Below are 25,397 nucleotides of genomic sequence, written 5' to 3' on the forward strand. Positions count from 1 at the left end.
CCCCCGTTTTTTTTTCCCCCCCTTTTTAAAACAAAACATTGTACATACAATTTCTGATACACTCGGAGGTTTAATGTCTGAGAGTTGCGACTCTCTCTCTGCTTACTCCCCCCAAGAGCACAGTAAGTCCAGTGTTAATTGTAGTGTTCTAGCCCAGATGTGCTTTTCTTAAAAACAAACAAACTGATGTTGTTAAGGGCTTCGCTTAAAATCATGAGAGCGAAGGAGCTGCTCATTAAAGAGCTGCTTTTTCCTTTTTAGTTGAGCCCTTTGTGCCTGGGTATTGCTGGGCTCTGCAGTGCTAGGGACAGCAGAGCTACGGAGTGGCTGTCACTCTGCCTTGGAGCCTGATTGTGAATAATCTTTAACATCACTAAAAGCACAGATATCGGCTGCCGACTATTTTTGAGTTCCTTCAACTCTTTTAAAAATACTTTCGCGTAAGAATTTCTACAAAATTTAGGAAACTCTGAAGTGAAAGTTAAAATAGAAGGAAAATGTGTACTTACCTTGCCAAGATGTAGTAAAAAGAAATTTGGTGTTTCAGATATTTAGTCCTTTAACAATAAAATTCCTTTGTACATATATTTGCTCTCAGAATGCCAGCGACCATTAACGTAAAGCAAGTGGATTTAGACAATGCTCGTATTTTTTAAGCAAATCTGTAACTGAAATTATACGTCGTTTACTCTAAACTAAAGAGAACTAAAACCACAGAGATGACACACTTCCTTTTGTAACAACTATACCATGACACGTTAGAGGGGGGGAAAAACACCAAGTTGCCCAAATTAGCTTTCAGAACAACAGGAAGTAACACAGGGGGAAAAAAAAGAGTATCCTCAGCAGACAAATATACTGTGCTCCTGAAATTTATCTCCTCGGTTATCCTGCGTTCAGGTGGCTGACCTCAGATCTCATCAGGAGCAGTATCCCCCCACTCAGCACTGTGTACGTTCTTGGGGTGTTTCTTAGCTCTTCCCGTAGCCTGTTGGTTTGCCTTGAAAGAGTTAATCTGAGGTTGAAACAGTGACATTTGAAAGTACCTTAGATGGTCACGAGCTGTGGTTGAGTTTGATTTTTAATTAATTCTTCCTAGTAGAATTTTGTCTGCTGTGCTACCTCTGGAGACTCGGTTTAGGCAGATGTGCTGTCCAGTCTCCTAAAATTCAGAGAATCGTTAAATGAGAACATAAGGGCTCTTAAACATTCAGATAATATATAAATGTTTTCTGGAAAGAGTTATTTTGAAGACAGACCCTCTGTACTGCTCAGGGGACTGGCCATTCTTAGAAACACTCCACCAGGCATTAGAGTGTGCTGCAGTATGTACCAGATGAAATGAGCTTGAGACCCTTTGAAAAAGTTGGGATGTGGATGCTTAATTAGTCTTAAGACTTCTGAAATAAATGGGTTTTTCCACACATAAAACCAGATATAATCTGAATCTCTAAGGAGGTTCAGCAGTTAGTTTGAGGGACTTTTACTTTTAAAGAAGCTCTCAGCTAAAAGATCTCTTTTCACATAATCCAGTTCTGATCCAATCGATGCACTGTTGCTCTGCAGCATGGATTTTATTTTTTCTTTTAGCTGAACAAACTTCCTGTATGTCTGGAGGTTGCATGGCTGCGGTGGGTTGCGTGGTGCTTCAGAATAAAGCTGAGTTAAATCTCAAGTCGAGCTTCATCATACTGGGCACTAAAGTTGGTTGGCGTGAGAGCCGTGACAGAACAGGCACAGATGCCTTCAGGCTGTAGCCGCCAGTCCGGTGTCGTTGCTTTGGGGCAGAGGTATTTCTAGAACCGTGTGAAAAATCAGTCAGGTTTAGTGTGGTAGTAGTCTGGTTTAGCGTAACACGCCACTCAGATCTTTGTAACGTGGATCTATAAATGCAAACCTGACAATGTCTGTCTTGTTTTCTTACAGATTCAAGACTGGCCAGATCAACGGGGACTTGCTGATCTACCACGTCCTGCTCACCCTGAAGCCATACTATGCAAAGCCATATGAAATTGTAGTGGACCTCACACACGCTGGCCCCAGTAATCGCTTTAAAACAGACTTTCTTTCTAAATGGTTTGTAGTTTTTCCAGGCTTTGCTTATGAAAATGTCTCAGCAGTTTTTATTTATAACTGTAACTCTTGGGTCAGAGAATACACCAAATACCATGAAAGGCTCTTGACAGGTTTGAAAGGAAGCAAAAGGCTTATTTTCATAGACTCTCCAGGGAAGCTGGCAGAGCACATCGAACACGACCAGCAGAAACTCCCGGCAGCTACCTTGGCTTTGGAGGAGGACTTGAAAGTATTTCACAATGCTCTCAAACTGGCTCATAAGGACACCAAAGTTTCTATCAAAGTAAGTCCTTTCAATGCTGTTTCTGGTGAACTGTTAGATTTCTACCTCTCCTGCCTTGAGGAGAAATCACAACTCATTAGGAAGTATAAAATTTCATACGTTTATCTTTATAAAATCAGAAGTGTCAGACTTGTCTCTTTGCATTGTTAACAATAGGTGCTGAACCATTTTTCTATTCTCTTTCCAAGGTTGGGTCGACAGCTGTGCAGGTGACGTCAGCAGAGCGAACACGAGTCCTGGGACAAACAGTGTTTTTAAACGATATATACTACGCCTCGGAAATTGAGGAAATATGTCTTGTGGATGAGAACCAGTTTACCTTAACCATTGCCAACCAAGGCACACCGCTCACCTTCATGCATCAGGAGTGCGAAGCCATCGTCAGGTCCATCATTCACATCCGGACACGGTGGGAGCTGTCACAGCCAGACTCCATCCCCCAGCACACTAAAATTCGCCCCAAGGATGTCCCTGGGACGCTGCTGAACATCGCGCTGCTCAACCTGGGGAGCTCAGACCCCAGTCTGCGGTACAGAGCTTTTAAATTAATGTCAACTTTGATCAGAAATGTGACTTCTTTTCCAAGGTTTCCTTAGCGTTAGCAAATCTTCCTTGAACAAAACAATTTTTCTTTCACCACAGCTCCATAAAATGTACTTTTTAGTATAAAGAAAGATTGAGTTTTCTATAGAAGAAGGGCGTACGTACTGTCAGACTAACTGAAGGCAAGTAGGAAGCTTCATTTCCCTTTATAAGGAGAAATACTTCTCCTTTGCAATACATGTTTATTTGTTACTTTTGACGTTCCTGGTGTTGAACTCTTTGGCAAGGTGGAGCTGTGGCTCTCAGAGCAGGCTCGGGGGCCTGGTCTGAGGGGGGGCTGCTCGGTGCAGGGTCCCTCCCAGCACCTCTGGGGCACGTGGAAATACTCAGGATTTCCTGCAGCTCAAAGCTGGTCTGAGAAGTCAAGTACAAAGTCCTTCGAGCGTGGTCTTTAGCCTCATCAGAAATTGTTTAAAGCAAGTGGAGGAATAATTCCTTTCATTTCTCCGAATGTTTTTGTCTCCGAATCTTAACTGGTCCAGGGAGAAAGTTGAGGATTTAAATGGAATCTCATATTTAGATAACAGTATTGATTTGATTTTCAAGATGTCAGTACTACTACTGTGATGCCTTGGTGTAATGTGTGTATTTCAAAATGTACAAGAAAACTCTTACAAGTTCACGTTGCTTGCTCTGTTACAGGTCTGCTGCCTATAACCTTCTATGTGCCTTAACCTGTACCTTTAATTTAAAGATTGAGGGCCAGTTACTGGAAACTTCAGGTCTGTGTATTCCTGCCAACAACACGCTATTTATTGTATCTATTAGTAAGACTCTTGCAGCTAACGAACCACACCTTACCTTAGAGTTCTTGGAAGAGTGTATTTCTGGATTTAGCAAATCTAGTAAGTAACGCTGGTGTATTCCTTAACACTAACCATGAATCTGAAGCTTTGGGTTGGTAGCTGTCTACCTTAGTCGGTTGAGCTTCCTCATGTTACTGAGTCACAATAAGTTTAAATTGCAAATGCTTCTTAGAGCTGTTCTGGCTGTTTTCAAGATTATCTATTTATATCTGTTTCTTAATAATCAAGTTGTATAATACTCTGGAGCCAGGCAGTTTCACAAACTGGAATGGCATCTGTTGGAACAAACCCATCACTTCTCACATTTGCATGTGCCCTTTCCTTTCTCATGGAAGTAGATTAAAAAAAAAAAAAAAAAAAAAAAAAGGCAACTGCCCTTTAAACTTGAAATTAATGTTAAAACAAGTTTTGCTAGACATCTCATTTGTGTAGAAGATTGAGTTCATTCAGAGAGATCACAGTGCAAATTACTTGTTCCACATCGCTGTTGATAGTTCTGCACGGTGAGCGCTTTGCTAGATCTCTATCAGGCTGCTGTTAATTCAGAAGTAGAGAAGATTGCAGTGCAGAACCCAAAACTCGACGTCAATCATAGTTAAGGTTTGAACTCTAGAATGTACATCTACAGAAGAGTTACAGGGTTCCTTAGTCCTACCAAAAATGGATCTGTTCCGATTGATGACATCTCTCAGTTGTACGCCCGGTTCTGTTGCGCTCCTTGTGTCAGCCCTTTTCCCAGGCATAATACAGCCCTGACTGCACTGCTGGGAGCCGGTTAGAACACGTTCTCAGGGTTAAATAGAAGTTATCTTTAGTCCTGCCTCATACTGAATGTACACGTCTCTATCACATCTCTTAGTAAGATACTAAAATGTCAGCATCTCCTTGCCAGATTCCTGCAGGTGTTTCTTGGATGTCACAATTAGAACATGTTTCTTTCTGAAGCTCCCCTGTTTGCCCAGGATTATTTGCTCAGCTCTGATAGTAATTACTTCAGACAATAAAACTGAAGGAAAAGTCTTCACAAAGAATTATTTACTTTTAAGTAGAGACCGGTGCTTGATTCTGTGTTACAAGGTGAATTTTTATTTCAGGTATTGAACTGAAACATCTCTGTCTGGAGTACATGACTCCCTGGCTGTCCAACCTGGTCCGATTCTGTAAACACAACGACGACGCGAAGCGCCAGCGAGTCACCGCCATTCTTGATAAGCTTATCACAATGACAATAAATGAAAAACAGATGTATCCTTCCATCCAAGCTAAGATATGGGGAAGTCTTGGACAGGTACAAAAAGAGCTCTTCTTTTTTGGTTTGCACTTTCGAAACAGACACATGTTGATTGCAATTCGATAGAATATTTATCCTACTGTTGATCATTAGCTTACTTATGCAGCCAAGTTCTGTCCTCGTCCTCCCTGCAAGGTAAAGAAGATGAAAAAAATAAAGCTGACGCCACATATGCCCTTCATGAAGGAGGTGTCTAGACAGACGAGACCAGCTTTACCAGGCTTGCTCGCAAGCTTTCTCATTCTCGTACTATTTTTATTTTTTTTAACTCTCATCCAAACTGATGCAGCCCAGCATCACAAAGCTCTTGGGGAATGTGGGAGAACTGTCAGATGGATGCATGAGTGCATTTTCTCGCTTGGTCCAATTGGCAAAAAAAAACCAAACCAAAAAAAAAAAAAAACCACCAAAAAACAGACCCCAACCACTAATGTATTCTGAAAGTTTCTGTCACATTGAGAGCAATATGACTGTTACGGCCGGTATGAAGGTCTGTTAACAGGTAAATAGGGAGAAACACAAAATTAAAAGATTAAGTATTCCACAGCTCTTGGTGGAAATTTATCACTGACTTACCTGACCCAAAATTGCAACCAGTTGCCATAATGTAATGAACCATTACTGAAGTAGCATTAATTTTAGCCTGCATGTTACATTTAGAGTTCTCTCTGCACTTGGACAGATTTGATTCTTACCTGCATTTATTAATTGGGGGGGGTGTGTGGTGTGTGTGTGTGTTGGGTTTTTTTAACATGAGAAGAAACTTGTACTGGTAGTCTTACTCACACATGGCTAGTGCTCTAAGCAGAATCTCTGACAGATCAGATCTTGCTTATTTTCTTGGAAGTATGTTTTTCCCTCCACTTCAAATCCAGTTTCTTCTTATTAGGTTCAGCATTTTATGCGTAGTTATACTTTAAAATGGAAAATAAAATAAAAATAACACAAACTAAACAGTAGTTTCTCCACAGTTCTGAAGAGCTTTGATCTGGAGTAAAACCTGATGGAATTCAGCATTACACTTCTGTAACTTACATTAGGCTTTTTTGCAAGAGCGTAAGAAACAACTAAAACTGATGTTCAATTTATGTTAGTTAGGCATCTTCAACTAAAAAAAAAAAAAAAAAGATTGCTGATATAAAAGGCAGTTTGCCGTGGAAAAATAAAGTTATCCTGACAGATAAAAAAGGAATTTTTTTTTCTCTAACAGATAACAGATCTCCTCGATGTAGTGCTGGACAGTTTCATCAAAACTAGTGCCACAGGGGGCTTGGGCTCCATCAAAGCTGAGGTTATGGCAGACACAGCTGTAGCACTTGCTTCTGGAAATGTAAAATTGGTTTCAAGCAAAGTGAGTTCCCTCTTTGCCTTAATTTCCTTTTATATAATAATTTCCACTTGTGTAATAAAGTGACACGGAGATGCTTTCTGATAACTCAGTACATGTAATAATGAAAAAAACATGATAAAACAGGTTTTGAGCTAGACTAATTCCAGTGTTAACTGTAATGTGTTTTACTGACATTTCAAGCTGTGCCCTTCATTTGAGTAAAACAAAACGGTTGCTCTCTTTTCAGGTGATTGGAAGGATGTGTAAAATAATCGACAAGACTTGCCTGTCTCCAACTCCTACGCTGGAACAGCACCTGATGTGGGACGACATCGCAATTCTGGCGCGTTACATGCTGATGCTCTCCTTTAACAATTCTCTGGATGTGGCAGCACATCTGCCCTACCTCTTCCACGTGGTCACTTTATTGGTGGCCACTGGTCCCCTTTCTCTCAGAGCTTCCACTCATGGTCTCGTCATCAACATCATTCATTCTCTTTGCACTTGTTCACAGCTTCACTTTAGTGGTAAGTTTTTTCCAGATTAAGCTGATGGCTCCTTAGGCTGTGTGAGAAGTATCTGAGTTGCCTTTCTCTCTCTGAGCTGTTCGGAGTGTTTGAAAATACTGTGTTGTAATTCATCTTGCAGTCAGAATGAGGATGTGGTCTACAACAGATGAGTATGGAATTGAAAAATGACTGTCTGGTTTAGAGCAGGTGCATAATGTAGATTGTTTGTGTAATAGGTTTTAGAAAAAGAGAAGAAAGTACCAGTAAGGTCCTGCGTGCAGAGAAAGGAGAAAAAACGTCTGTGCTAAAACTGGCTGATGTGCATCTCTTGAATGGTTACATAACGTGGTAACAAAAATACCAATTACATAAGGGAATTGTGAAACTATACTGTTCAACCAGGTATTTTGCATACTGCTGTACTTTGGCAGGTCTAAAATAATTGGTATTAGCAAATACGTAGCTGTCACTTCTTACCACAGAAGTACAGTATGAAATCAGGCTAGATTGTGTGCAGAAAAAAAGACAAGTTTATGTAATCTTGTCTCTTTTTTTTTTTAAGTATCTGAAAGCTCCTTTTCTATCTCTGTATATCGACAGAGTGAGCGTGCGAATGCACGTGCACACGCGCGGCTGCGCGTACAGCAAAGCTTTGCTGTGATGCAGGGAGAGGCAAACCTTCCCGCTTAAACAAGGGATGTGAGGTTCACTGAAGGGAACTGGAAGATCGGAATTGTAGAAACGCTCCGTGCTAGCAGCAGGGCCATCGTTTTCTTCTGGTCCAAGTGGCTTCCTTCATTTCAGTGCCAGAGCCAAGAGCAGGATTCGACAGCACTTTGAACTGACAGTACTGTTGGTATTTCAGAGCAGGAACTCTCCAGGCTTCCATCTTCTGAATCATTGTGAGGAGAAGTCTCCCCGAACCACATCTCTAAACGAGTTTCTTTCTACCCGTTTTTAGACTACGTCCTCCTGGTGACTGGTTGGAACCGCCTGTGCAGCAGAGCAGGGCTGTGGCGAGCTCGGGGCGGAGGGGGGTGACAGACCAGGGGGCGATCCGCCTTTGCGTTCGGAGCGGGGGGGTGAGCCCCAGAGCATTGAAAATACAGATTGAATTTCAGTGGTTTAAATCTAATATGTAAACATTTATTCAACAGAGGAGACCAAGCAAGTTTTAAGGCTGAGCTTGACTGAGTTCTCTCTGCCCAAGTTTTATTTGCTGTTTGGGATCAGCAAGGTGAAGTCAGCCGCGGTCATAGCGTTCCGATCCAGCTATCGAGACAGGTCCTTTTCACCTGGCTCCTATGAAAGGGAGACTTTTGCACTGACTTCCTTGGAAACTGTTACTGAAGCTTTGCTGGAGATCATGGAGGTATGTGGTTCCAGACTAAAGAATGGTCCCTGAGGGAAAATGGCACCACTTAGGCTTTCTGCAGGGAAGGGGTGTAGTGAGATGGGCCTCCCCTGATGTGGTGCTAAACAGGGAAGTAGCTGACTCTGAGAACTGAACTAACTGCCTGTTGGGAATTTTAAAAACGCTTCTTCTTACTGTTCCGTGTATTCAAACAGTTTAATTCTTTTCAGGCTTGTATGAGGGATATCCCAACGTGCAAGTGGCTGGACCAGTGGACTGAACTAGCTCAAAAGTACGTCGTAGATCTCAGAGCACACCCCCTGCCTCTGTAGTACACCTGGAATTCTCAGCTTTTCAGTGTACAGCCTGTTTGCTGCCTGTTTGGTTAATGTAGTGTACTCTGTTTCTTACAGGTTTGCATTCCAGTATAACCCCTCCCTGCAGCCGAGAGCACTTGTTGTCTTCGGCTGCATAAGTAAACGCGTGTCTCATGGACAAATCAAACAAATCATCCGAATTCTTAGCAAGGTATATGGCTCTACGTCTGTTTCCCTTTGTGACTCATCAAATAGCTAGTTTAGCTATTTTTAGCTTTATCTTCCCATCAAATATAGAACTCAGCATATAATTTGAGGATAAATATTTTTTTTAAGCATATTCTTATATAGAATTAACTGGCTGGAAATACAACTTTCGTAGGCCAAACTTTTTATTTTAAATTGATTTAGTGGCAGTAAGTTTCATCACTGCTGTGACTTTGAGAGTAAGAATAGTTTTCAGTGTTGAGTTTAAGATTTAAGACACCGAAGTTGATTCAGAAGTCAGTATTTAAATAAATGAAGCATTTTCTGTTAAAGGCATCCAGCTGCATATGATTCTCAACTTCTCTTTTTTTAAAGGAAGTTAATAATCTCGCGTGTTATAAGTAGATGCAATAAAGAGCAGGACATTCCTTCAAGAAAATTGAAACAGACTGCCTGGCTTGGTGGTGATGTTCCATGTTTTCTGAAGAAGGTTGTGCTCTGTAGCGAGTAAACGGTGTGCTAAATACATTTTCTTTAAGCATTTTATTAGAGTTTTGTGGACATAACCTTTTAACTGAACAGCATCTGGATTGTACAAGAGCTGTTTGCTGATTCTTGCACCCTGTCCTATACTCTTACTTTTTCGATACACGTGCAACTGCTTTCAGCAACACGTATATCGCTTCGGGGTAAATCTTCATTTGTAAAAGTCCTTGAGAACTGGTGTAAAAGGAGCTCAAGCTCTGTAAGCTGAAACAATTATTGTTTAGAGCTTTGATCTTCTTGTATCAAAGCAAAATCTAATTATGGTTGTGTTTTTAATTACTCCTTTTTTTTTTTTTCCCTACAAAAAGGGACTTGAGAGCTGTTTAAAAGGCCCTGATAATTACAACAGCCAAGTTCTAATAGAAGCTACAGTTATAGCACTCACCAAGCTGCAGCCCCTCCTTAATAAGGTAAAGAACTGGATTGTTAGAGTAAACAGAGAACATAATTTGTGAATGAAAATTGCAATTATGGGTATAATCTGAAGAATATAAGTAAGTGTAGTGGTAGCTGAAGTGCCCGCTTCACTGCTCCGACTCGTGCTCAGAAGTCCTACATGTGGGAGATGTCAGGCGTTGGTGAGCGGGACCCTGTGGAGGCTTCAGCGATGCTTTCGGGTGGGCTGTTCGCTGCTGCCGCCTGCGCAGCGTGGGCAGAGGCCACGCCACGGCCTGTCTCCAGTCTCTCCAAAGGATTTTCAGTCTTGGCTTTCACGTGTGTGCTAACATACGCCTTGCGGGTCACGGCTTGTCATAAATGTTAGTCGTATCTGGTTTGCTATTAATTTCGCCATCTGTATGCTACTTCCAAGTTCATTATTTGGAGAACATGCCAGTTGGTGTGCCAGTGATGAAGAGCATCAAGTATCTGCTGTTAGTGAATAAAAATCTGCAGCTTGAGACGCCCAGGATTTGTTAAATGCCGGTTCCTCCTGCATGCTTTTTTGTTTGGGAGAAGGAGTTACCTGCCCAGTTAGATGTGCAGAACCCGTTTTCTGTTGAGTCGTGTGGGGCAACATGCGTGAGCAAGGGGAGGAATACAAGAGAGGAGGGATGCCGTGGGGGGGGGGAAGGCTTGAATGACTTCTACTATTCACCTGCTACGTGCATGAAGACCCCAGGTTCAGGTGACCGTCTGTTCCGTTGGACTGGGTGTGCCTGAGGAGGGGGCCTGCTGCGGGGAGGGAGCGACGCGTGTACGGAGCCACGCGCCAGACCCGTTTGTCTTCCGTTCCCAGGAGCTGACTCGGAATGAAATCCTGGCTTTTTCTCCTTCCTTGTAGGACTCCCCCATGCACAAGGCTCTCTTCTGGGTAGCGATGGCGGTCCTGCAGCTGGACGAAGTGAACTTGTACTCTGCAGGCACAGCACTGCTGGAGCAGAACCTGCACACCTTGGATAGCCTCCGGGTGTTCAACGATAAGGTGAGCGGTTAGCAGTCAGCTCTGACGAGCCCTCGCTTTGTGTGAGCACTTCGATCTGTTAAAAGGGAAAAGAAGAATTTCTTGTCGACACCAGGTAAGCAACTGAAACTGAAATTTGCATTAGAAATTGTTCCGCTTGAGTAAAACCAACAGTAAAACGTAAGATGTGGAGATGAAGCTTTTGGTATTCTGTTCTAACTGGAACAGAAATGGATCGATGTGTTCTGTTCAAGGGTGTGTTTGGTGTTTGAATGTAAGCTCTTAAAATTACCGTTTCATCACTTCTTAATAAAAAAAAACTTGAGGTGTCATGAGTAACTTCTGATGAGGTACTCTTGTATTTTATTTCTCTGGGTCAGAGCCCAGAAGAGGTGTTCATGGAGATCAGGAGACCACTCGAATGGCACTGCAAGCAGATGGATCATTTTGTGGGGCTCAATTTCAACTCCAACTTCAACTTTGCACTAGTGGGACACCTCCTGAAAGGTGAGGACACGTACTGCCGGTCACTGCACGTGCACACTCGCAATTCTGAAATAAAAACAAGTCCAAGGAGAAACGGGGGAAAAGTGGGTGGTGGATTTTAAGCAGCTTGGATTGCAGAACGGATAGAACGAAATGTTCTCTGACTAAAGGGCTTTGCCAGGTTTCCTTTACGCATGTCTTCTGAAAGTCTTTAGTGCTAGTGATGTGAATTCTTAACTGTCACAGGACATGTGGCTTCATTTGCTGCGGTTCTTTACTTCTTCCTCCAGGAATGCTGTCTTTGTGTGTTTGCCTGTGTTCAGGCTCACTGTTTCTTTTAGAAGACTGATTTGTGAGACAACAGGTATAATATATGCACAGACATTTGAATTGTGTGATTTAGGGGGGAGGGACAGAAAGAACTAGTCTTGAATGTGCAGTGTCTGTTAGCGCTGTGCTTCCTTGCCCTTTATGAAGTGTCCTGAGGACATACTGAAAGATATTTATAAATATTTTCAAAATATTAATGCCTCATAAATACGCATTCAAAAATTAAAGATAGCATTTGGTCTCCTAACCTCATTTCTTAGGGTACAGGCATCCTTCTCCTACCACTGTAGCCAGAACAGTGAGGATTTTACATACACTACTCGCTCTGGTTAACAAACACAGGAACTGTGACAAGTTCGAGGTGAACACCCAGAGTGTGGCTTACCTAGCAGGTAAAATTAAACAAACTAACTTTCTTTTAAATCTGTGCTGACTGAAAAGGAATGGAATATTGCGGGAATTCTTGTGGGTTTAGGTTGGTAATATTGTACCAGAGTGAAGGAAGCTCTAACTGGAGATGGACAAGAGTCGGGGCGAGGCTGGGGCGCGTCACTGGAGGCTTTTTGGGGACTGAAGGGACCTGCCGTGCGGCTTGGAAAAGACTTCAAGGAGCCTGAAGGTTTCTTGGTTCAAATACTGAAGTGTGGGCCTTAGAACATTCACATTTCTAGTGGTCTAGAAATGGAAATTGTGACCACGTGAGGGCAGATGTTTAAACTGTGTAATTGTAACTGGATGGGGAATATAATTCTTCTAAATAACCTACTTCTAATCCGTACGTTTCAGTAAGGTGTAATTACATCTCCGTGGTGGTCTTTGCACTAAGTAAACAATTTAAATTGATGGAATATTGCTTACATTCTTCAGTGTATTCCTGCTGTGGAAAACTTATGTTAGCTTTCTTTGAATTTTTAGCTTTGCTGACAGTATCGGAGGAAGTTCGAAGTCGCTGCAGCCTAAAACATAGGAAGTCTCTCTTGTTGACAGACGTTTCAATGGAAAATGTTCCTATGGATACATATCCCATACACCACAGTGACACTAGCTATAGGTTGGTTGTCTAACTTCTAGATCAGTTATCCAAATTTCAATGTCTGTTTCCTTTAGTAAGTTATCTGTGGTATATTGAAAACCGAAACCCACGTTTGCAAAGCTAAGTTCCTGTTCTGGTATTGGTTCCAGACCAGTGTGCTACTTACACTGCGATCAAGAGTCACAGAAACTTGGCTATCGCATCATATAGATTTAATTTTGAGATCTGTAAAGCTATTTCAACTGCTTTGGAGTTTGTTAAACTTTTTGCTAACCTCTTTCTGCAAGATCTAAATTCATCTCATTTATATTTTTGAAGAAAATGCTTTGCCCTTTTAAGAGCTTCAAGACACGTACTGAGTAGTCACTGGGTCCATGTCACTGGGAAATCCTGACGCCTTATAGCCTGTGTATAGGCAGCTGCGGAGATAAGCTACAGAGTCCCCTGGCGTGAGGTGGGGAGCCCCTTTCTCCCCGCAGGGAGCTCTTCACTCCTCACTGCTCGGTTTAGCATCCAGCATGGAGGAGTTCAGTGTTAAATATCTTCCACCTTGCCTCATAGGCTGATTTGCTTGTGTTCTTTCCATTGCTTTATTTTGTATCTCCAGCATTACATCCGTGTCAGAGGGTTAGTTTTCACCCGCTCAGACATTTCCGCAAGCAGAGTTATTACCGTTTCTTGATACGCGTTTTGGGGAGGTTAACCTGTTAGGAGGAATGGGTTTGATAAAGGGCGGTTTGGCGAGATGAAAAATGTATGCCTATAAATGTGCACAGTTTTAAAGATTTTCTTAATGTAATTTCTCTGCACTTTCAGGACACTAAAGGAAAATCAACCCTGGTCGTCACCCAAGGGGTCAGACAGACACCTGGCTGCCAGTTACCCGACAGTGGGACAGATAAGCCCTCGAACACGAAAGTCCATGAGTCTGGATATGGGGCAGCCTTCACAAGCCAACACTAAAAAGCTTCTAGGTTATTAAGATAACTGATTTACTAATTTGTCTACAGAACACCCCAAGTTTGCTACTGGAGAATAATTATAGTTGTATTTGTTCTGAGTTTAAGTGCTCATTCCTGATTCAGAAGAACGTGTGCAGTTCCTGTGAAGTACAGATTACAGAGCACTGCACAGTTAACGAGGACTCAGCTTTTTGATCACAGAGGGGGGGGGGGGAAGAAAAAAAGCTATTCCAGATGCTAAAGATTCACAGTGCCAGTTCTCTGCCACCAGCCCACTTTCCCCAAAACCAAGCGGCTGAACACTGTAGCTTAGCTACTAGAGCCAATACTCTGTCTTATGCTCGAAGAGATGGTCCCAAAACATTGTAGATGTTTTGCAAGCGATCTGATTTTTATCCATGGCTTCTCAGTGTGTCACGTTTACAAGCAAAGTCTTAACAGCAGCGAAACGAGACGAGTTGCTTTGCGTAACCTGGGGGTACCCTTTACAGTGCACGTGAAGAAGAGGGGTGTTTCTTTCATTACAATCCTGTTACTGCTTCCTTTTCAGTAATCACATTTTGGCATGTCTATTCGATGTGATGTGTTGACCAGGAAACCATAGCATGCCCACAGCTTACATACCTGAATAACTTGCATGCTTTCCTCATATGTATTGTGAAGCATTTTGGAAACTGTGATGGAGAGCGGCATGGTGTGATCGTATTTTCTCTGCCATCCCTGGAAATGGTGAAAATGTCCCCAGATTCCTGTCAATACGTTGTAGATAGGAGAGTAGCTTGGCCAGAAAATCAGAAGAAGTTAGAATATGGATTTAGGTTTAATGTTTTTAATTGCCTGATAAATTGTTTTTAGGTACAAGGAAAAGTTTTGACCATTTGATATCGGACACAAAGGCTCCTAAAAGGCAAGACATGGAATCTGGAATCACAACGCCTCCCAAAATGAGGAGAGTAGCCGAAAATGATTATGAAATGGGTGAGAAACAGGACTAACATTTTAAGAATAATACTGATTATAAATGCTTTGTATATTTATACAAAGGATTCTTTCTAAATTCAGTGTTCATTTGCATAGGTTACTACAAGGTAAGGGAGAAATATCTTTCCTAACAGTGGCTTCTGGAGAGCACAGTCTTCCGTATCGCTGGCAACTGAGGCTTGAATTAGAGTTGCTCAGTTTGCAGATGCAGAAAAAGGGGCAGCTATGACGTACTGCATACAGCACTGAGATGAACTCAGTCAAATTTGGCTTCTTACAAGTGGCTAAGCCCTAGCTGCAAATTTCTGCAGGAGATGGGACGTGACCTAATGCCTGGAATGCCTCTCTTCATCTTCTCCCACATCTGCTTCCTGTGCCCCCACCCCCAATTGCAATGCAAGACCAGGGTTCTTCTGCTGTGTCCGAGGGCGCTCTGCGGCCTGGCCCCGCATACGGTGCTCACACCCCTGGGCCTGTATTTCACTGAAGAGGAAATTGGGGTTCTCGTTTACCATCCGATGATACATCCCATGTAACGGTCTAGCGCTGCCACGGTTACAGCACAGCTGTTGCTTTTATACTTTATGGAAAGGCTGGTGAACTCTGAAGTTTGCGTATGACTGAACTCGTGGTGCAAGAGCTGATTCTGTTTTGGTTGGGGGTTTATTTTGCTTTGGATGAGTTGCTCTTTTTTTATCCAGCAGAAACCCAGAGAATATCACCACAGCAACACCCGCATCTTCGAAAAGTTTCTGTTTCTGAGTCAAATGTCCTCCTAGATGAAGAAGTTCTGACTGACCCAAAAATTCAAGCACTGCTGCTTACAGTTCTCGTAAGCTTTCTTTCTGTGTGTTGTCTGTTGTCTTCTGATACTCTTTTATCTCCCAAAGCCGTGTACGTGGTCCATGCAGCGTTTCTGCGTGCACGTGGGTCAGACTCACGGTGACGCGCAGGGCTGTTCGTTGTTGCCCTTCTTCCCACTTTCTAGGAATCACCTGGAAATGTATCTAAATGCTCTTGGAGAGCAAATACTGAATTTTCATTAGTCTGTGTTGTCTGGTAGAACGTGTCCGACAATTGTCCCCTTTTCCTGGCAGATTTTTATCACAAACTAATTTTGTGTAATAAAAGGATATTAATATATTATACAGAAAAAGGTTAAGAAGTGAAAATTGTTGGAATCCCATCCCGACTCAGTTCAGGAATGATTAACTGTTAGAATAGGTACAGTATGATCGTGCTTTCTTCAGAGGTACCAATACAGTTACCATTCCTGATACAGTTCAGACTCAGTTGCCCACTTTTGCCAAAAACTTATTAGCCAATTTTTTTGCCAGAATAGAAGCTATTGCCGACTGGTTTTGTTCCCCACGTACATATGATTCTGTGTCCAAAGAGGACATAAATTAATCTTTTGTAATGTTGCTTTCTGCTGTTCAGAAACCTTAAAACCCTAAACTACACCACAAGCCTGTGCCTACTCAAATGAAGCTGGAAGCTTGCTAATTCCCTCCTTTGCGTTATGACAGGCAACGCTGGTGAAGTACACTACCGATGAGTTCGACCAGCGGATTCTCTACGAGTATCTAGCAGAAGCCAGCGTTGTCTTCCCAAAGGTCTTTCCCGTTGTGTAAGTACCCAAAACTCCACTTACGACAACTCTGTGCTTGGCCCTTCCTTTAAGGGGCCTCGGGACCGGGGACAGGCGCCTGCGGGGCGGACGCTGACTCGTTTGCAGGTGACTCTCCGCCAGCTCCCCGGGACGCGCTGAGCCGAGCGCCCGCGGCGGTTGGGCTCAGCTCTTCCCCCTGTGCCGGGGAGGGGACGTTCTCAGGAGAACGGTCCCCGGGGTGGTCTCCCAGTGTGGGGGGGTCCTGCCCTGCCCCGTCCCGTCCCTCTGGGCCGGTGACCCCGCGCGGCTGCATCACCTGCCTGGTGCTGGGGAGAATCAGAGTGCCCGTCGGTGCCTTCACCGACAAGGCAGAGTCTCTTGAATACGATTTTCACCTCAGTCTTTTTGAATTAATACACCAAGTACATGTCAAAACTGATTTCAAGCATAGCTCAGGATGCTTTTTGGATATATGTATCTAGATACCTGTTAAAAGTAGTATTAGCTGGAGTCAGTATACGTAAGGGAAACCCAACTATCAGAAATCAAGATGAGTAGACTTAAACCAGACCTGAGCATGATTTAAAATTAATGTTGCCTTTTTCTGGCTTTATAAAGTAATGGTCAAAGTACACACAATTTCTGTGAGTTACTGAAACCACAATGTAATTAACTGGCATTTGTATTAAAGACCAGGCATGAGATCGGCAAGGGAGCTCAAATGAGACAGTGTTCCCACAGCTTTAAAAAGCTGCTTTGAAATTCCAGCTCTGACAGGTACACAAATCCAATGAATAATTTTTTGGTTGAAAATAATTAAAATATGTGCCATTTAAAGCGTTAGGTAAATGCTTTGGGTTGTATCGTTAGTACAGTTTTTTGAAAGCACTGTGCTCGCCAAACATACACAGGAATTGTGTTCTAAAATCTCTGACATCTTGAAAATCCCACCTTACCTGCTGTTTGCTAAAGTCAGTTGGGAACTGCAGATTTATTTAATGAAAAAAAAAATAAGCCCCTTCTCTTTTCTTCAGGCATAATTTATTGGATTCCAAGATCAATACGCTTTTATCGCTGTGCCAGGATCCAAATTTGTTGAATCCAATTCACGGGATTGTTCAAAGTGTTGTCTACCACGAAGAGTCTCCACCCCAATACCAAACTTCCTATCTACAGAGTAAATATTTTTCCATTTTTTTAAAAAAACTGCTGTATTCTAAGTTAGATTTACTCTTGAAAATGTTTCAGAATTGCAGCCCTAATGGAATAGTCGGTCAGTCTTGCGTGGCATCTCGTGTGGCATCTCCAACTTCGTATGTCCCAGTAGAAGTAAGAGTTCACATATTAAAAAAAAAAAAAAAACAAAAAACCAACAAACTAACATGAATATTCAAACTGCTTGCTGCAGTTGTGCACCAGATATTAAAAGTATTGCACCATCTCTGGGAGTAAAAAGAACTTGAAACTCAGTATTCTGTTTCCACTAAACAATTTGAAGAAACGCAGACCAGGTGTTTAGGTGTTTTAAGTGTTCGGGGCCAGGTTGGACGGGCCTTTGGGCAACCTGGGCTAGTGGAAGGTGGCCCTGTGTGTGGCAGGGGGGTGGCACTGGGTGGGCTTTGAGGTCCCTCCCAACCCAACCCAGTCTAGTCTGTGATGAATGCTGGTGGTAAACGCTGAGCTTTGAGTTAACCTGGTAAGTTAGGGGTTGATTAATTACCAGTAAATTCCATCGAGCAGTGTTTGTTTTTCAGTGCCCAAGCTCACTTCCATGTGACACTTGAACACTTACACATTTTTTTTTAACGGTCTTTAATCAAAAACTGTCCAGGAAGATCCATAAGAAACAGATGACAGTTGAGAAAAACTTAAATGTTCACATAACTTTTTAAGTTTGATGTTTATTCAAATGCTAAATTTACCTTTTAAACTATCATCAAGAATTTCTTGTGTGACGCTTCTGAGATTTTGTATTTATGTATTTCATACACAAATGGAAATGCCTTGATCCTGTTACACGTGCTTTGGACAAAATTTCGTGTTGTTTCTCCAAATCAAAATCTTTCCCTGCCACGCCTGAGCAGATCCAGGCGCTGTACTGCGGGTCCTTTCTAGTTGTTGTCTGTCAGCTGAGGACACTGGGTTTGTGGTAACGCTCAGTTTGTTGTTGTAGGTTTTGGATTTAATGGGTTATGGAGGTTTGCCGGCCCGTTTTCTAAGGTAAGAGCAGATAAGTTCATGGGAATTTTGCCTTTTGTTTTTCATAGCACATTGGTGCTCCAGGAAAGATGCAGATAAATGACAAGTCATAGATTTAATATGAGCAAGTGAGTGCTACGGGGCTCACTTCTGTAGCTAAACCAGCTTTTGAGCCTGCATCAGGTATTTTGACAGACTCAGTGAGGTCAGATTCCCAAAGGGGCAGTGTTGGGGGGTGGGTCGGTGACAGGGTGGTGGGGTGCAGGTGGCTGTGGCAGTTCACCTCAGGGGTGAAGCGCCCCCTCTTTCCTCCCCTTGTGCTTCCACACGCTACTGAAATTACACTGCGAGTGGTCTTCGCTCTGTGTGTTTGGATTAAACTGGAAAAGACCACAAATGCTGAGTACAGATACTCAATTTTTGAAGTTTTCAGGCAAAACCAGTGTGATATTAGAGTGAGTTCTGGGGACGAGCTCATACTGATGGAAAAGTAGAAGGAAAAGAACTGATTGTTTTTCTTTTCTTCCTCCCCCCCATCACCCACAGCAAACACAAATCCCAGACTATGCCGAGCTCATAGTCAAGTTCCTCGATGCCTTGATTGACACGTATTTGCCTGGAATTGATGAGGAAGCCAGTGAAGAGTCTCTGCTGACGCCCACGTCTCCGTACCCCCCCGCCGTGCAGAGCCAGCTGAGCATTACTGCCAACCTCAACCTCTCCAATTCCATGACCTCGCTTGCCACGTCCCAGCACTCCCCAGGTCAGTCCCTCTTCTGGTATTACCCAGGTAAGGGGAATGTGCTGAATTTACGGCGTTTGCAGCCGAATGCCCAGCCTCGTCGTCTCTCTGGATGCGTTTATGCATCAAACACCGGGGCGTCCTTGAGTCAGACGAGTATTAAACTGTTGACGAAGCTGTTACACTGGTATTGCAGGTGCTGGATTTTGCCCTCACAAAAGCTCTTCCGGGTTGTTACACTTGAAGGAAATGGCATTAAACGCATCAGGACCAGTGAGAGCTGCATCATCCCGTGGGCCACAGGCACTGGTGGGGCCTTGAAAATTAATAAAATACAACCGGGATATTTTGCAAGGAGAATAATACCTGCCAGGCACCCCAAGGTAGCGCTTGTTAGGAAAAACACTCCAGAACTGTGCCGAGGAGGAGTGTGTCTGGGCTGACCCAGTTTCCATTGTGACTGTCCGATCTAAGGCCAGGCAGCATCCTGCAGAGCTCCTGCTGCCCCCGAAGGGAAAAGGAGTTTGTGTGGGTACTTGTGGGCTCCCGGGGAGTTCAGACTTTGTATCGCCAGAAACATGCTGCTGGTGAAACGTGTTCAAGAAAGGAACGGTCATCGAAGGCAGGAAATGCCTAAAAACACTAAATTCCCTCGGGCGTGGGGAGAAGGGAGTTACAGGGACGTGCTGAGGTTAAATTTTGCAGCGTAGATTTTCAGGGTGAAAAATGAGAGTAAAAAATTATTCAGTGTGACAGATGAAGCGTGAGCTAGAGGAAATTAAATATGGGAAGAAAATGGAATTTATGTCAAAGAAATCTGCATGAAGACTCTTCCTGAAGTGATTTCGGATTGGTGTCTCGTATATTGAGGGAATTCTTTACTCTTCTTTGTCATAAAAATGACGCTGCGTGATATTTTTTAATGATTATTTAACCGTTGCAGTTCTGAACACTGAGGTCAGTCAGCGTTTTATTTCTGCTTTGTGTCTAACCTTGGCAGAAGGCTAGAAACCACTTCTGTTTAGGTATAATATTTACAGAGGTGGGGTTTTTTTCACTCCTGTTTTCACTGCTTTCTGCCTGCCCCGAAATAAGCTCTGCTGAGCTTCCTTAGCCCTCAGCCAGCAGCCTGCTCTCCCAGCTGGTCCGTGTGCTCCGAGATGTGCCCATGGTTCAGGGTGAGGAGCACTGCAGAGGTGGAACAGTGCTCTGCCTTTGAAAAATTTGGGAATAGCGATTTCTTCTTTTATTTCACGTAGTGAAAAGTGATTACTCACTTTTTTCCAGTATGAGAAACCAAGTTAAATTGTTTAAATTTGGGGAGATCACCTTCTTAAAAGGCTGGTGCTGTGGTCTGGAATGATATCGCAAGATGCCCGTCAGTCTAACAAGATTGTCTTTGCAGTTTCCTGCCAGTTCAAGATGATTTATTACATTAATAACATCCCAAGTGAGGAGCGAGAGCGTGAAGCTTCTTTTCCACAGTTGTTACCCCCCTCTGGTACTCCATGACCAGCACTTTTGGCCTAAGGGAGACACTCGTTGCCGTTGTCTCCTTGGTTTGTGTTTCTGCCCGAGAACAAGCGATCAAGCACCGGCCTGAAGGGGACTCCCTGGGGCCATCCTGGAATCCCAGTGGGTCTGAGTAATAAGAACAGGTAAAAGTTGAGTCCGAAGAAGTTTGAGACTGCACAACTCATCCTGTATACAGAAATATTTCTGTATAAAAACTCGTAATAGACTGCAGGTACACCTACCAGCCAAGGTCATGGAAAATGAAATTTGTCTGATAGAAACTTTCTGGTTTAATCCACAGCTAAGAATTATCTGTGATACTAGAACAGGGAGAAGGATAAAATTAAAGGGCAAAAACCAGACCTTGCTGTCAGTGTGACAGTAAGTCCATTATGGGCAGCATCTTCCCGTTTGGAATGCAGCATCAGTGGCCACCCCAGCAGTTCTTTTTGCAAGGATGAAGTGGTGATGTAGGATCAGGCCATCTACTAGTGGAAAAAGCATTTTGCTGTGTAAACACCTTCCTTACTCCTCACTTCCTTCCTCCTTTGTGAGCGAAAGGGAAGGAGTTCATCCCGCTCATCAAAAATTTCAGGTGTTCTGCAAGCAGATGGCTTTTCTCAAACGCTGGTTAAGAGCCCGTGTCCAGAGTTAGGAACTAGTGAACTCGCTCAGGATGCTCGAGAGTCTGTAATAATGCATTTATGATTCTGTGTGCATGGTTTGCTTTGAAATTAAATTTTAGAAGAGGGCCGGGAGATTCCTAATGGTTCTGCTCTTTAATCAGCCTTTGTGGGTGTTTCCAGCCAGTGTGAAAGAGCCTTAAGTGATGGCCACTTTATGAAAGCCTCGTGCTTCGTGTTTAATCTAAGGGGTGTTTTCCCCATCATCTCTTACTACTTATTAGTGTCTTGCCTATTTCCTTGAGCATTCTTGCTTCATTCTAGCAACTGGAACACAAAGACTTGGGGTTTGACTGGGGGATCTCCAGCTTTCTCCAGCTGTGGACCAGGTCACAACATGGAGCTTTTAATTTTGCTCCTTCAGCCCACATTTACTACATTGCTCCACTTCAGACTGCTCCACTTGTTTGGTGATTCAACTGGTATGCTAACCAGTGCAACTTTGCATAAAACATGCTTCGCTTTTTAAGCTGTTTAATTATATTAAAAATTTAATTGGCCTTCTGGCACTTCACACAGCTCCGCCGCTGCGCAGGTGGGTGTTGCTGCCCCTTGGCTGTGTGCACATCCACGCTGCTGAGAGCAGGGCGAGGGAGTGAGCAGTGGAAGATCTAATATCTGCCACGGTAAAAATCACTGGTGAAGGAATTGCAGAACACGAGCTGAAGGTGGGCCACGGGGTTTCTTGAAACATCAAGGCACCTGTGGGCCTAAGGAGGGATGTGGATCTGCCGTCCACTTGTGCTGATTCGAGAACTACTGAGCAAGAAAATCAAGTGTGTAGCAGTGCCGAGTTACTACTTCACCCTCAGTTAAAGGAACAGTTTCAGCCCAGTGAGTTGTTTATTATGGTTACAAATATATTGAGTTGCAGATACATGAAAAATTATTCCCTTGCATCTGGAAACAACTAGGCGAGATCACTGTTTATAAATGTTTTGTCTGTCATCATCTCTTCTCCTCTCCCTCCCCTTTCCCTTGTCATGGACATTATTCACTTACATTTTTTCTTTCATTCTGTGTCTGTGAAGCTTCTCTGCCTTGCTCTAAATCTGCAGTTTTCATGCAGCTTCCTCATCCAGGTACACTCTACTTTCATCATATTTGCACGCGATGCTGCTTGGTCTGCTTTAGGGTTGGGCTTGTGGCATGAGAAGTTGGTTACTGACCCTTCTGACACGGGAATGGCTTCAGTGGAAGTGCTGAGCTGCTCTGTTCTTGTGTGACGCTAATGACACCCGATGGTACGAATGATAGCTGGTGAGAGAGCAGGCAAAGAACCTCACAGCCCCAAGAACAAGATAAATTTGGTAATAGAGGAGTGGGCGCTCGGTATGTGAAGGGACTCTGCTGCGGAGGAACCGTTTCATGTGCGCTCACTGGAAGTTGCCTTTAACTTTGGTTACACACCACCGGCAGACAGAGACGAGTCTTTGGACTAAACTGCAGCAGAGAAGCTCGATCAAACGGGTACTCGCCACCATTTGATTTCTGCTTCTATGTGGCGAAGTAAGGAAAAGCTGCGGAGGAGGGTTTTCTGCTCACACCTCTGGGTTGCTTCCCTCTTCCCCTGGTAGTCTGTGGGTTTGGTAAGCTCAGACCCGCGCAGGGAGGGCGGGAGGAGGCAGCCTGCGGCCAGGCTCTGCGGGAGTTCTGAGATTGCCCCTCTGCGTGTGTGAGGGGGGAGCGGCCTCTTGGGTCTTGCTGCTGCCAGTGAGAAGCAGTTTCTGAAGGGAATGAGACGGGACTCTGGGAGATGTCGCTTATAGTAACGGGGTTCTGTTCTAACCTTTGCGCTCGCTGCCAGACATCCTCATTTTTGCTGCTGACTGTTCTTTTAGCCTCTTGCATAAGAACACCCTTCCTGCTCTTCGTGTACCGTAAGTGTCGAGTGTTGCTGAACACCCAGCAGAGACTCGCTTTGTTGCAGAGCTACTGTGACAGCTACGCTGAGATACTGCTACAGGAGGGATTAACTCGTAGGAGCGCCGGCAGTAACTGATGGGAACAGGTCTGCACTGAACAGGAATCCCACCTCCTGTATCTTCAGGTTGCTCTGTCCAAAGCTGTGCAGAGTAACGGCTCGTAACCCAGGGCTTTCATGTCAGCATGAAGCTGACACTAGACCAGTCCGTTTTTGAGGTTGGTTTGAGGTTACTCTTGTAGGGAACCGTAAGGGAGTTACCCAGTCCTGCAGAGAGCACCCGGAGCTGCTCCCTGGTGCATGCACGGGGTACAGAGCCTGCTGGTTTCACCCCACCCCGTACTCCAGGGGCCTCCTCCGGCCTTCGGTGGGGCTGGACCTTGTAAGGGCCCCCCCTCGCCCCTGCTCTGTGTTTCCTGTGATCCCCGGCTTAGGAAACTGTTTCTTTAGTTGTACTCATTAAAAGTGAATTGTTGATTTTTCTTTTTTTTGCTCTCAGTTTACCAGGGTTTAAACCGTTCTAATTGGTGTCTACACTTTGACACTCAACTCTTCCAGTGAATTCCCACATCAGTTCCGTTTCTGCTGAATGCAGAATGAGCCAGCGACGCCTTTCGTGCCTCCTGGCAGCGGGACCGAGTCCTCCAAACACCGATCCGTACGTTATGTCCTTTTCCTGATCTTTATTTGGGAGCCAAGATTCAGTGCTGAGGGGAATCGTAGGTACTTGATTACACATGGATCTCCTCTGGTAGCAAGAATCAGCCTCTGCTGTTGTGGCAGGACCCTGCGGGTTCAGGAACGAACCTTCCCCACGCCGCGGCTCCCCCGTTCAGTCGCAGCCCTTGATTCCTGGCTGGAAGCAGCCGCCCGTCTGGCAGCCTGTCGGCTCTTCTCCTAGAGATGCAAAAGCCAGAAGAGACTTGAGTCAGACTCTTTCCTTTGCTCAGTCTTCTCAGACCCAGAAGGGGCTTTGCGGCCCGGGAGATGTTCGTGTTTTCAGCAGGTACAAACGCGGGTATGAAAACTTTGTGGATGGAGGGGAACCCTTCGTCTGCTCTTTCCTGTATTAGATAAAATCCCTGCTTCTGTTGTAAGAGCCGACTACGTGAGCTCGGTGAAACTCGAGACCAGTTCATCTCTGCTTTCATGTTGTAGGAAAGCAGCGTAGATCAAAGCCGATCAGCCAGTGCTTACAGGCCAACGTATTTTATCTTTTATTGTTGGAGACTGGTTAAACTACCAGCAGATTCAATCTGCAACTTTGAGGAGGGAAAAATTAAAAGTATTTGAAGGAGTCGCGTTGCAGTGTGATAAGCCCTGTGCAGGGGAGCGTGTAGGTCTGTGAGCAGGCGTCGCGCTTTAGCACGTGGAGGTGTTTTATCTGGTCAGAGTCCGGGCTCTCGCTGAGCACAGGGTCCTACATCTGGCCCTGAAAAAAATTATATTTCATACTCCAGAGCTGCAGGGAAATCGCCGTGTCAGACTTGTCATTTGTGAGACATCAGCGACAGTGAAACAGTGTCCCCCTGGCTCCAGCAGTGGCGCCTGCCTGGGGCACAGCCTCTTCCCTCCACTGCTGCTGCGCGGGGCGGGGGGTCTGGGACCAGCACGGTGCTGGGGGGGCTGCGCCTGCCCCGCTCCTCCAGGGGAGCCCCGGGGAGCCCCAGCTCAGATGGGGCTGTGCCAGGAGAGGGAGGGAGCAGCGCTGGGGGCGTTCAACATCTGGGGGCCGGGTCTGCCCGCGGGGCACGCTGAGCGATTGCCTTTGCATCACTTGTTTTCTTTTGCTTTCTTTCTCCTTCCACACCTCCCTCACCTAACCAGGCTTTTTAGTTTTGGTTTGATCAGGACACCCAAGTTTTCTCGCTTTTACTCTTCTGTCCTCCCCCCCGGCCACGCTGGGGTGGAGGGGGGTGAGCGCGCGGCTGCGTGGTGCTTCCCTGCCTGCTGGGGCGAAGCTACCACAAAGAGTATTTTATTTTTTTTCGAAACCACCCCGTGACCAGGTTCCGCAGCGCTTTCCCAGGCAGGCGGCACTGCTGCTGGTGCGCGTTGCCAAACGCTGTTTGACCGAACCCCGCGTGTCAGCATGGCGGAGTTGGGCCGTGTGTGGGCCGCGCCGTCCCCTCCTTGTCCAGGCCCGTGACCCCAGCGCGGGCGGGTCCCCGCGGCTCGCCCGGACCCGCCACCCCTCGCCCACCAC

General features: G+C 44.6%; 2 protein-coding genes across 2 annotated transcripts in view; one reads left to right on the plus strand and one right to left on the minus strand.

The window, feature by feature from the left end:
* Nucleotides 1–664, minus strand: part of EVI2A (ecotropic viral integration site 2A) — a 3,626-nt gene extending 2,962 nt beyond the window's left edge. The window contains exon 1 of the mRNA XM_026861773.1: nt 510–664. The gene's annotated coding sequence lies outside the window, so the exon portion shown is untranslated. The remainder of the gene's footprint in view (nt 1–509) is intronic.
* The window catches only part of NF1 (neurofibromin 1), a 153,564-nt gene extending 128,212 nt beyond the window's left edge, over nt 1–25,352 (plus strand). Inside the window, exons 37-58 of the mRNA XM_026861758.1 lie at nt 1,927–2,359; nt 2,548–2,888; nt 3,605–3,807; nt 4,863–5,056; nt 6,270–6,410; nt 6,637–6,916; nt 8,056–8,270; nt 8,483–8,544; nt 8,666–8,780; nt 9,631–9,732; nt 10,605–10,745; nt 11,105–11,231; nt 11,801–11,932; nt 12,456–12,591; nt 13,390–13,547; nt 14,391–14,513; nt 15,221–15,348; nt 16,046–16,146; nt 17,163–17,305; nt 18,302–18,348; nt 18,874–19,090; nt 22,299–25,352. Of these exons, the coding sequence (XP_026717559.1) occupies nt 1,927–2,359; nt 2,548–2,888; nt 3,605–3,807; nt 4,863–5,056; nt 6,270–6,410; nt 6,637–6,916; nt 8,056–8,270; nt 8,483–8,544; nt 8,666–8,780; nt 9,631–9,732; nt 10,605–10,745; nt 11,105–11,231; nt 11,801–11,932; nt 12,456–12,591; nt 13,390–13,547; nt 14,391–14,513; nt 15,221–15,348; nt 16,046–16,146; nt 17,163–17,305; nt 18,302–18,348; nt 18,874–19,090; nt 22,299–22,420 (3,661 nt within the window). The 3' untranslated portion in view covers nt 22,421–25,352. The remainder of the gene's footprint in view (nt 1–1,926; nt 2,360–2,547; nt 2,889–3,604; nt 3,808–4,862; nt 5,057–6,269; nt 6,411–6,636; nt 6,917–8,055; nt 8,271–8,482; nt 8,545–8,665; nt 8,781–9,630; nt 9,733–10,604; nt 10,746–11,104; nt 11,232–11,800; nt 11,933–12,455; nt 12,592–13,389; nt 13,548–14,390; nt 14,514–15,220; nt 15,349–16,045; nt 16,147–17,162; nt 17,306–18,301; nt 18,349–18,873; nt 19,091–22,298) is intronic.
* The last annotated feature ends 45 nt before the right edge of the window (nt 25,353–25,397 follow it).

Source organism: Athene cunicularia (assembly GCF_003259725.1).
Source record: "Athene cunicularia isolate RWA chromosome 19 unlocalized genomic scaffold, athCun1 chr19_part1, whole genome shotgun sequence".
NCBI lineage: Eukaryota > Metazoa > Chordata > Aves > Strigiformes > Strigidae > Athene > Athene cunicularia.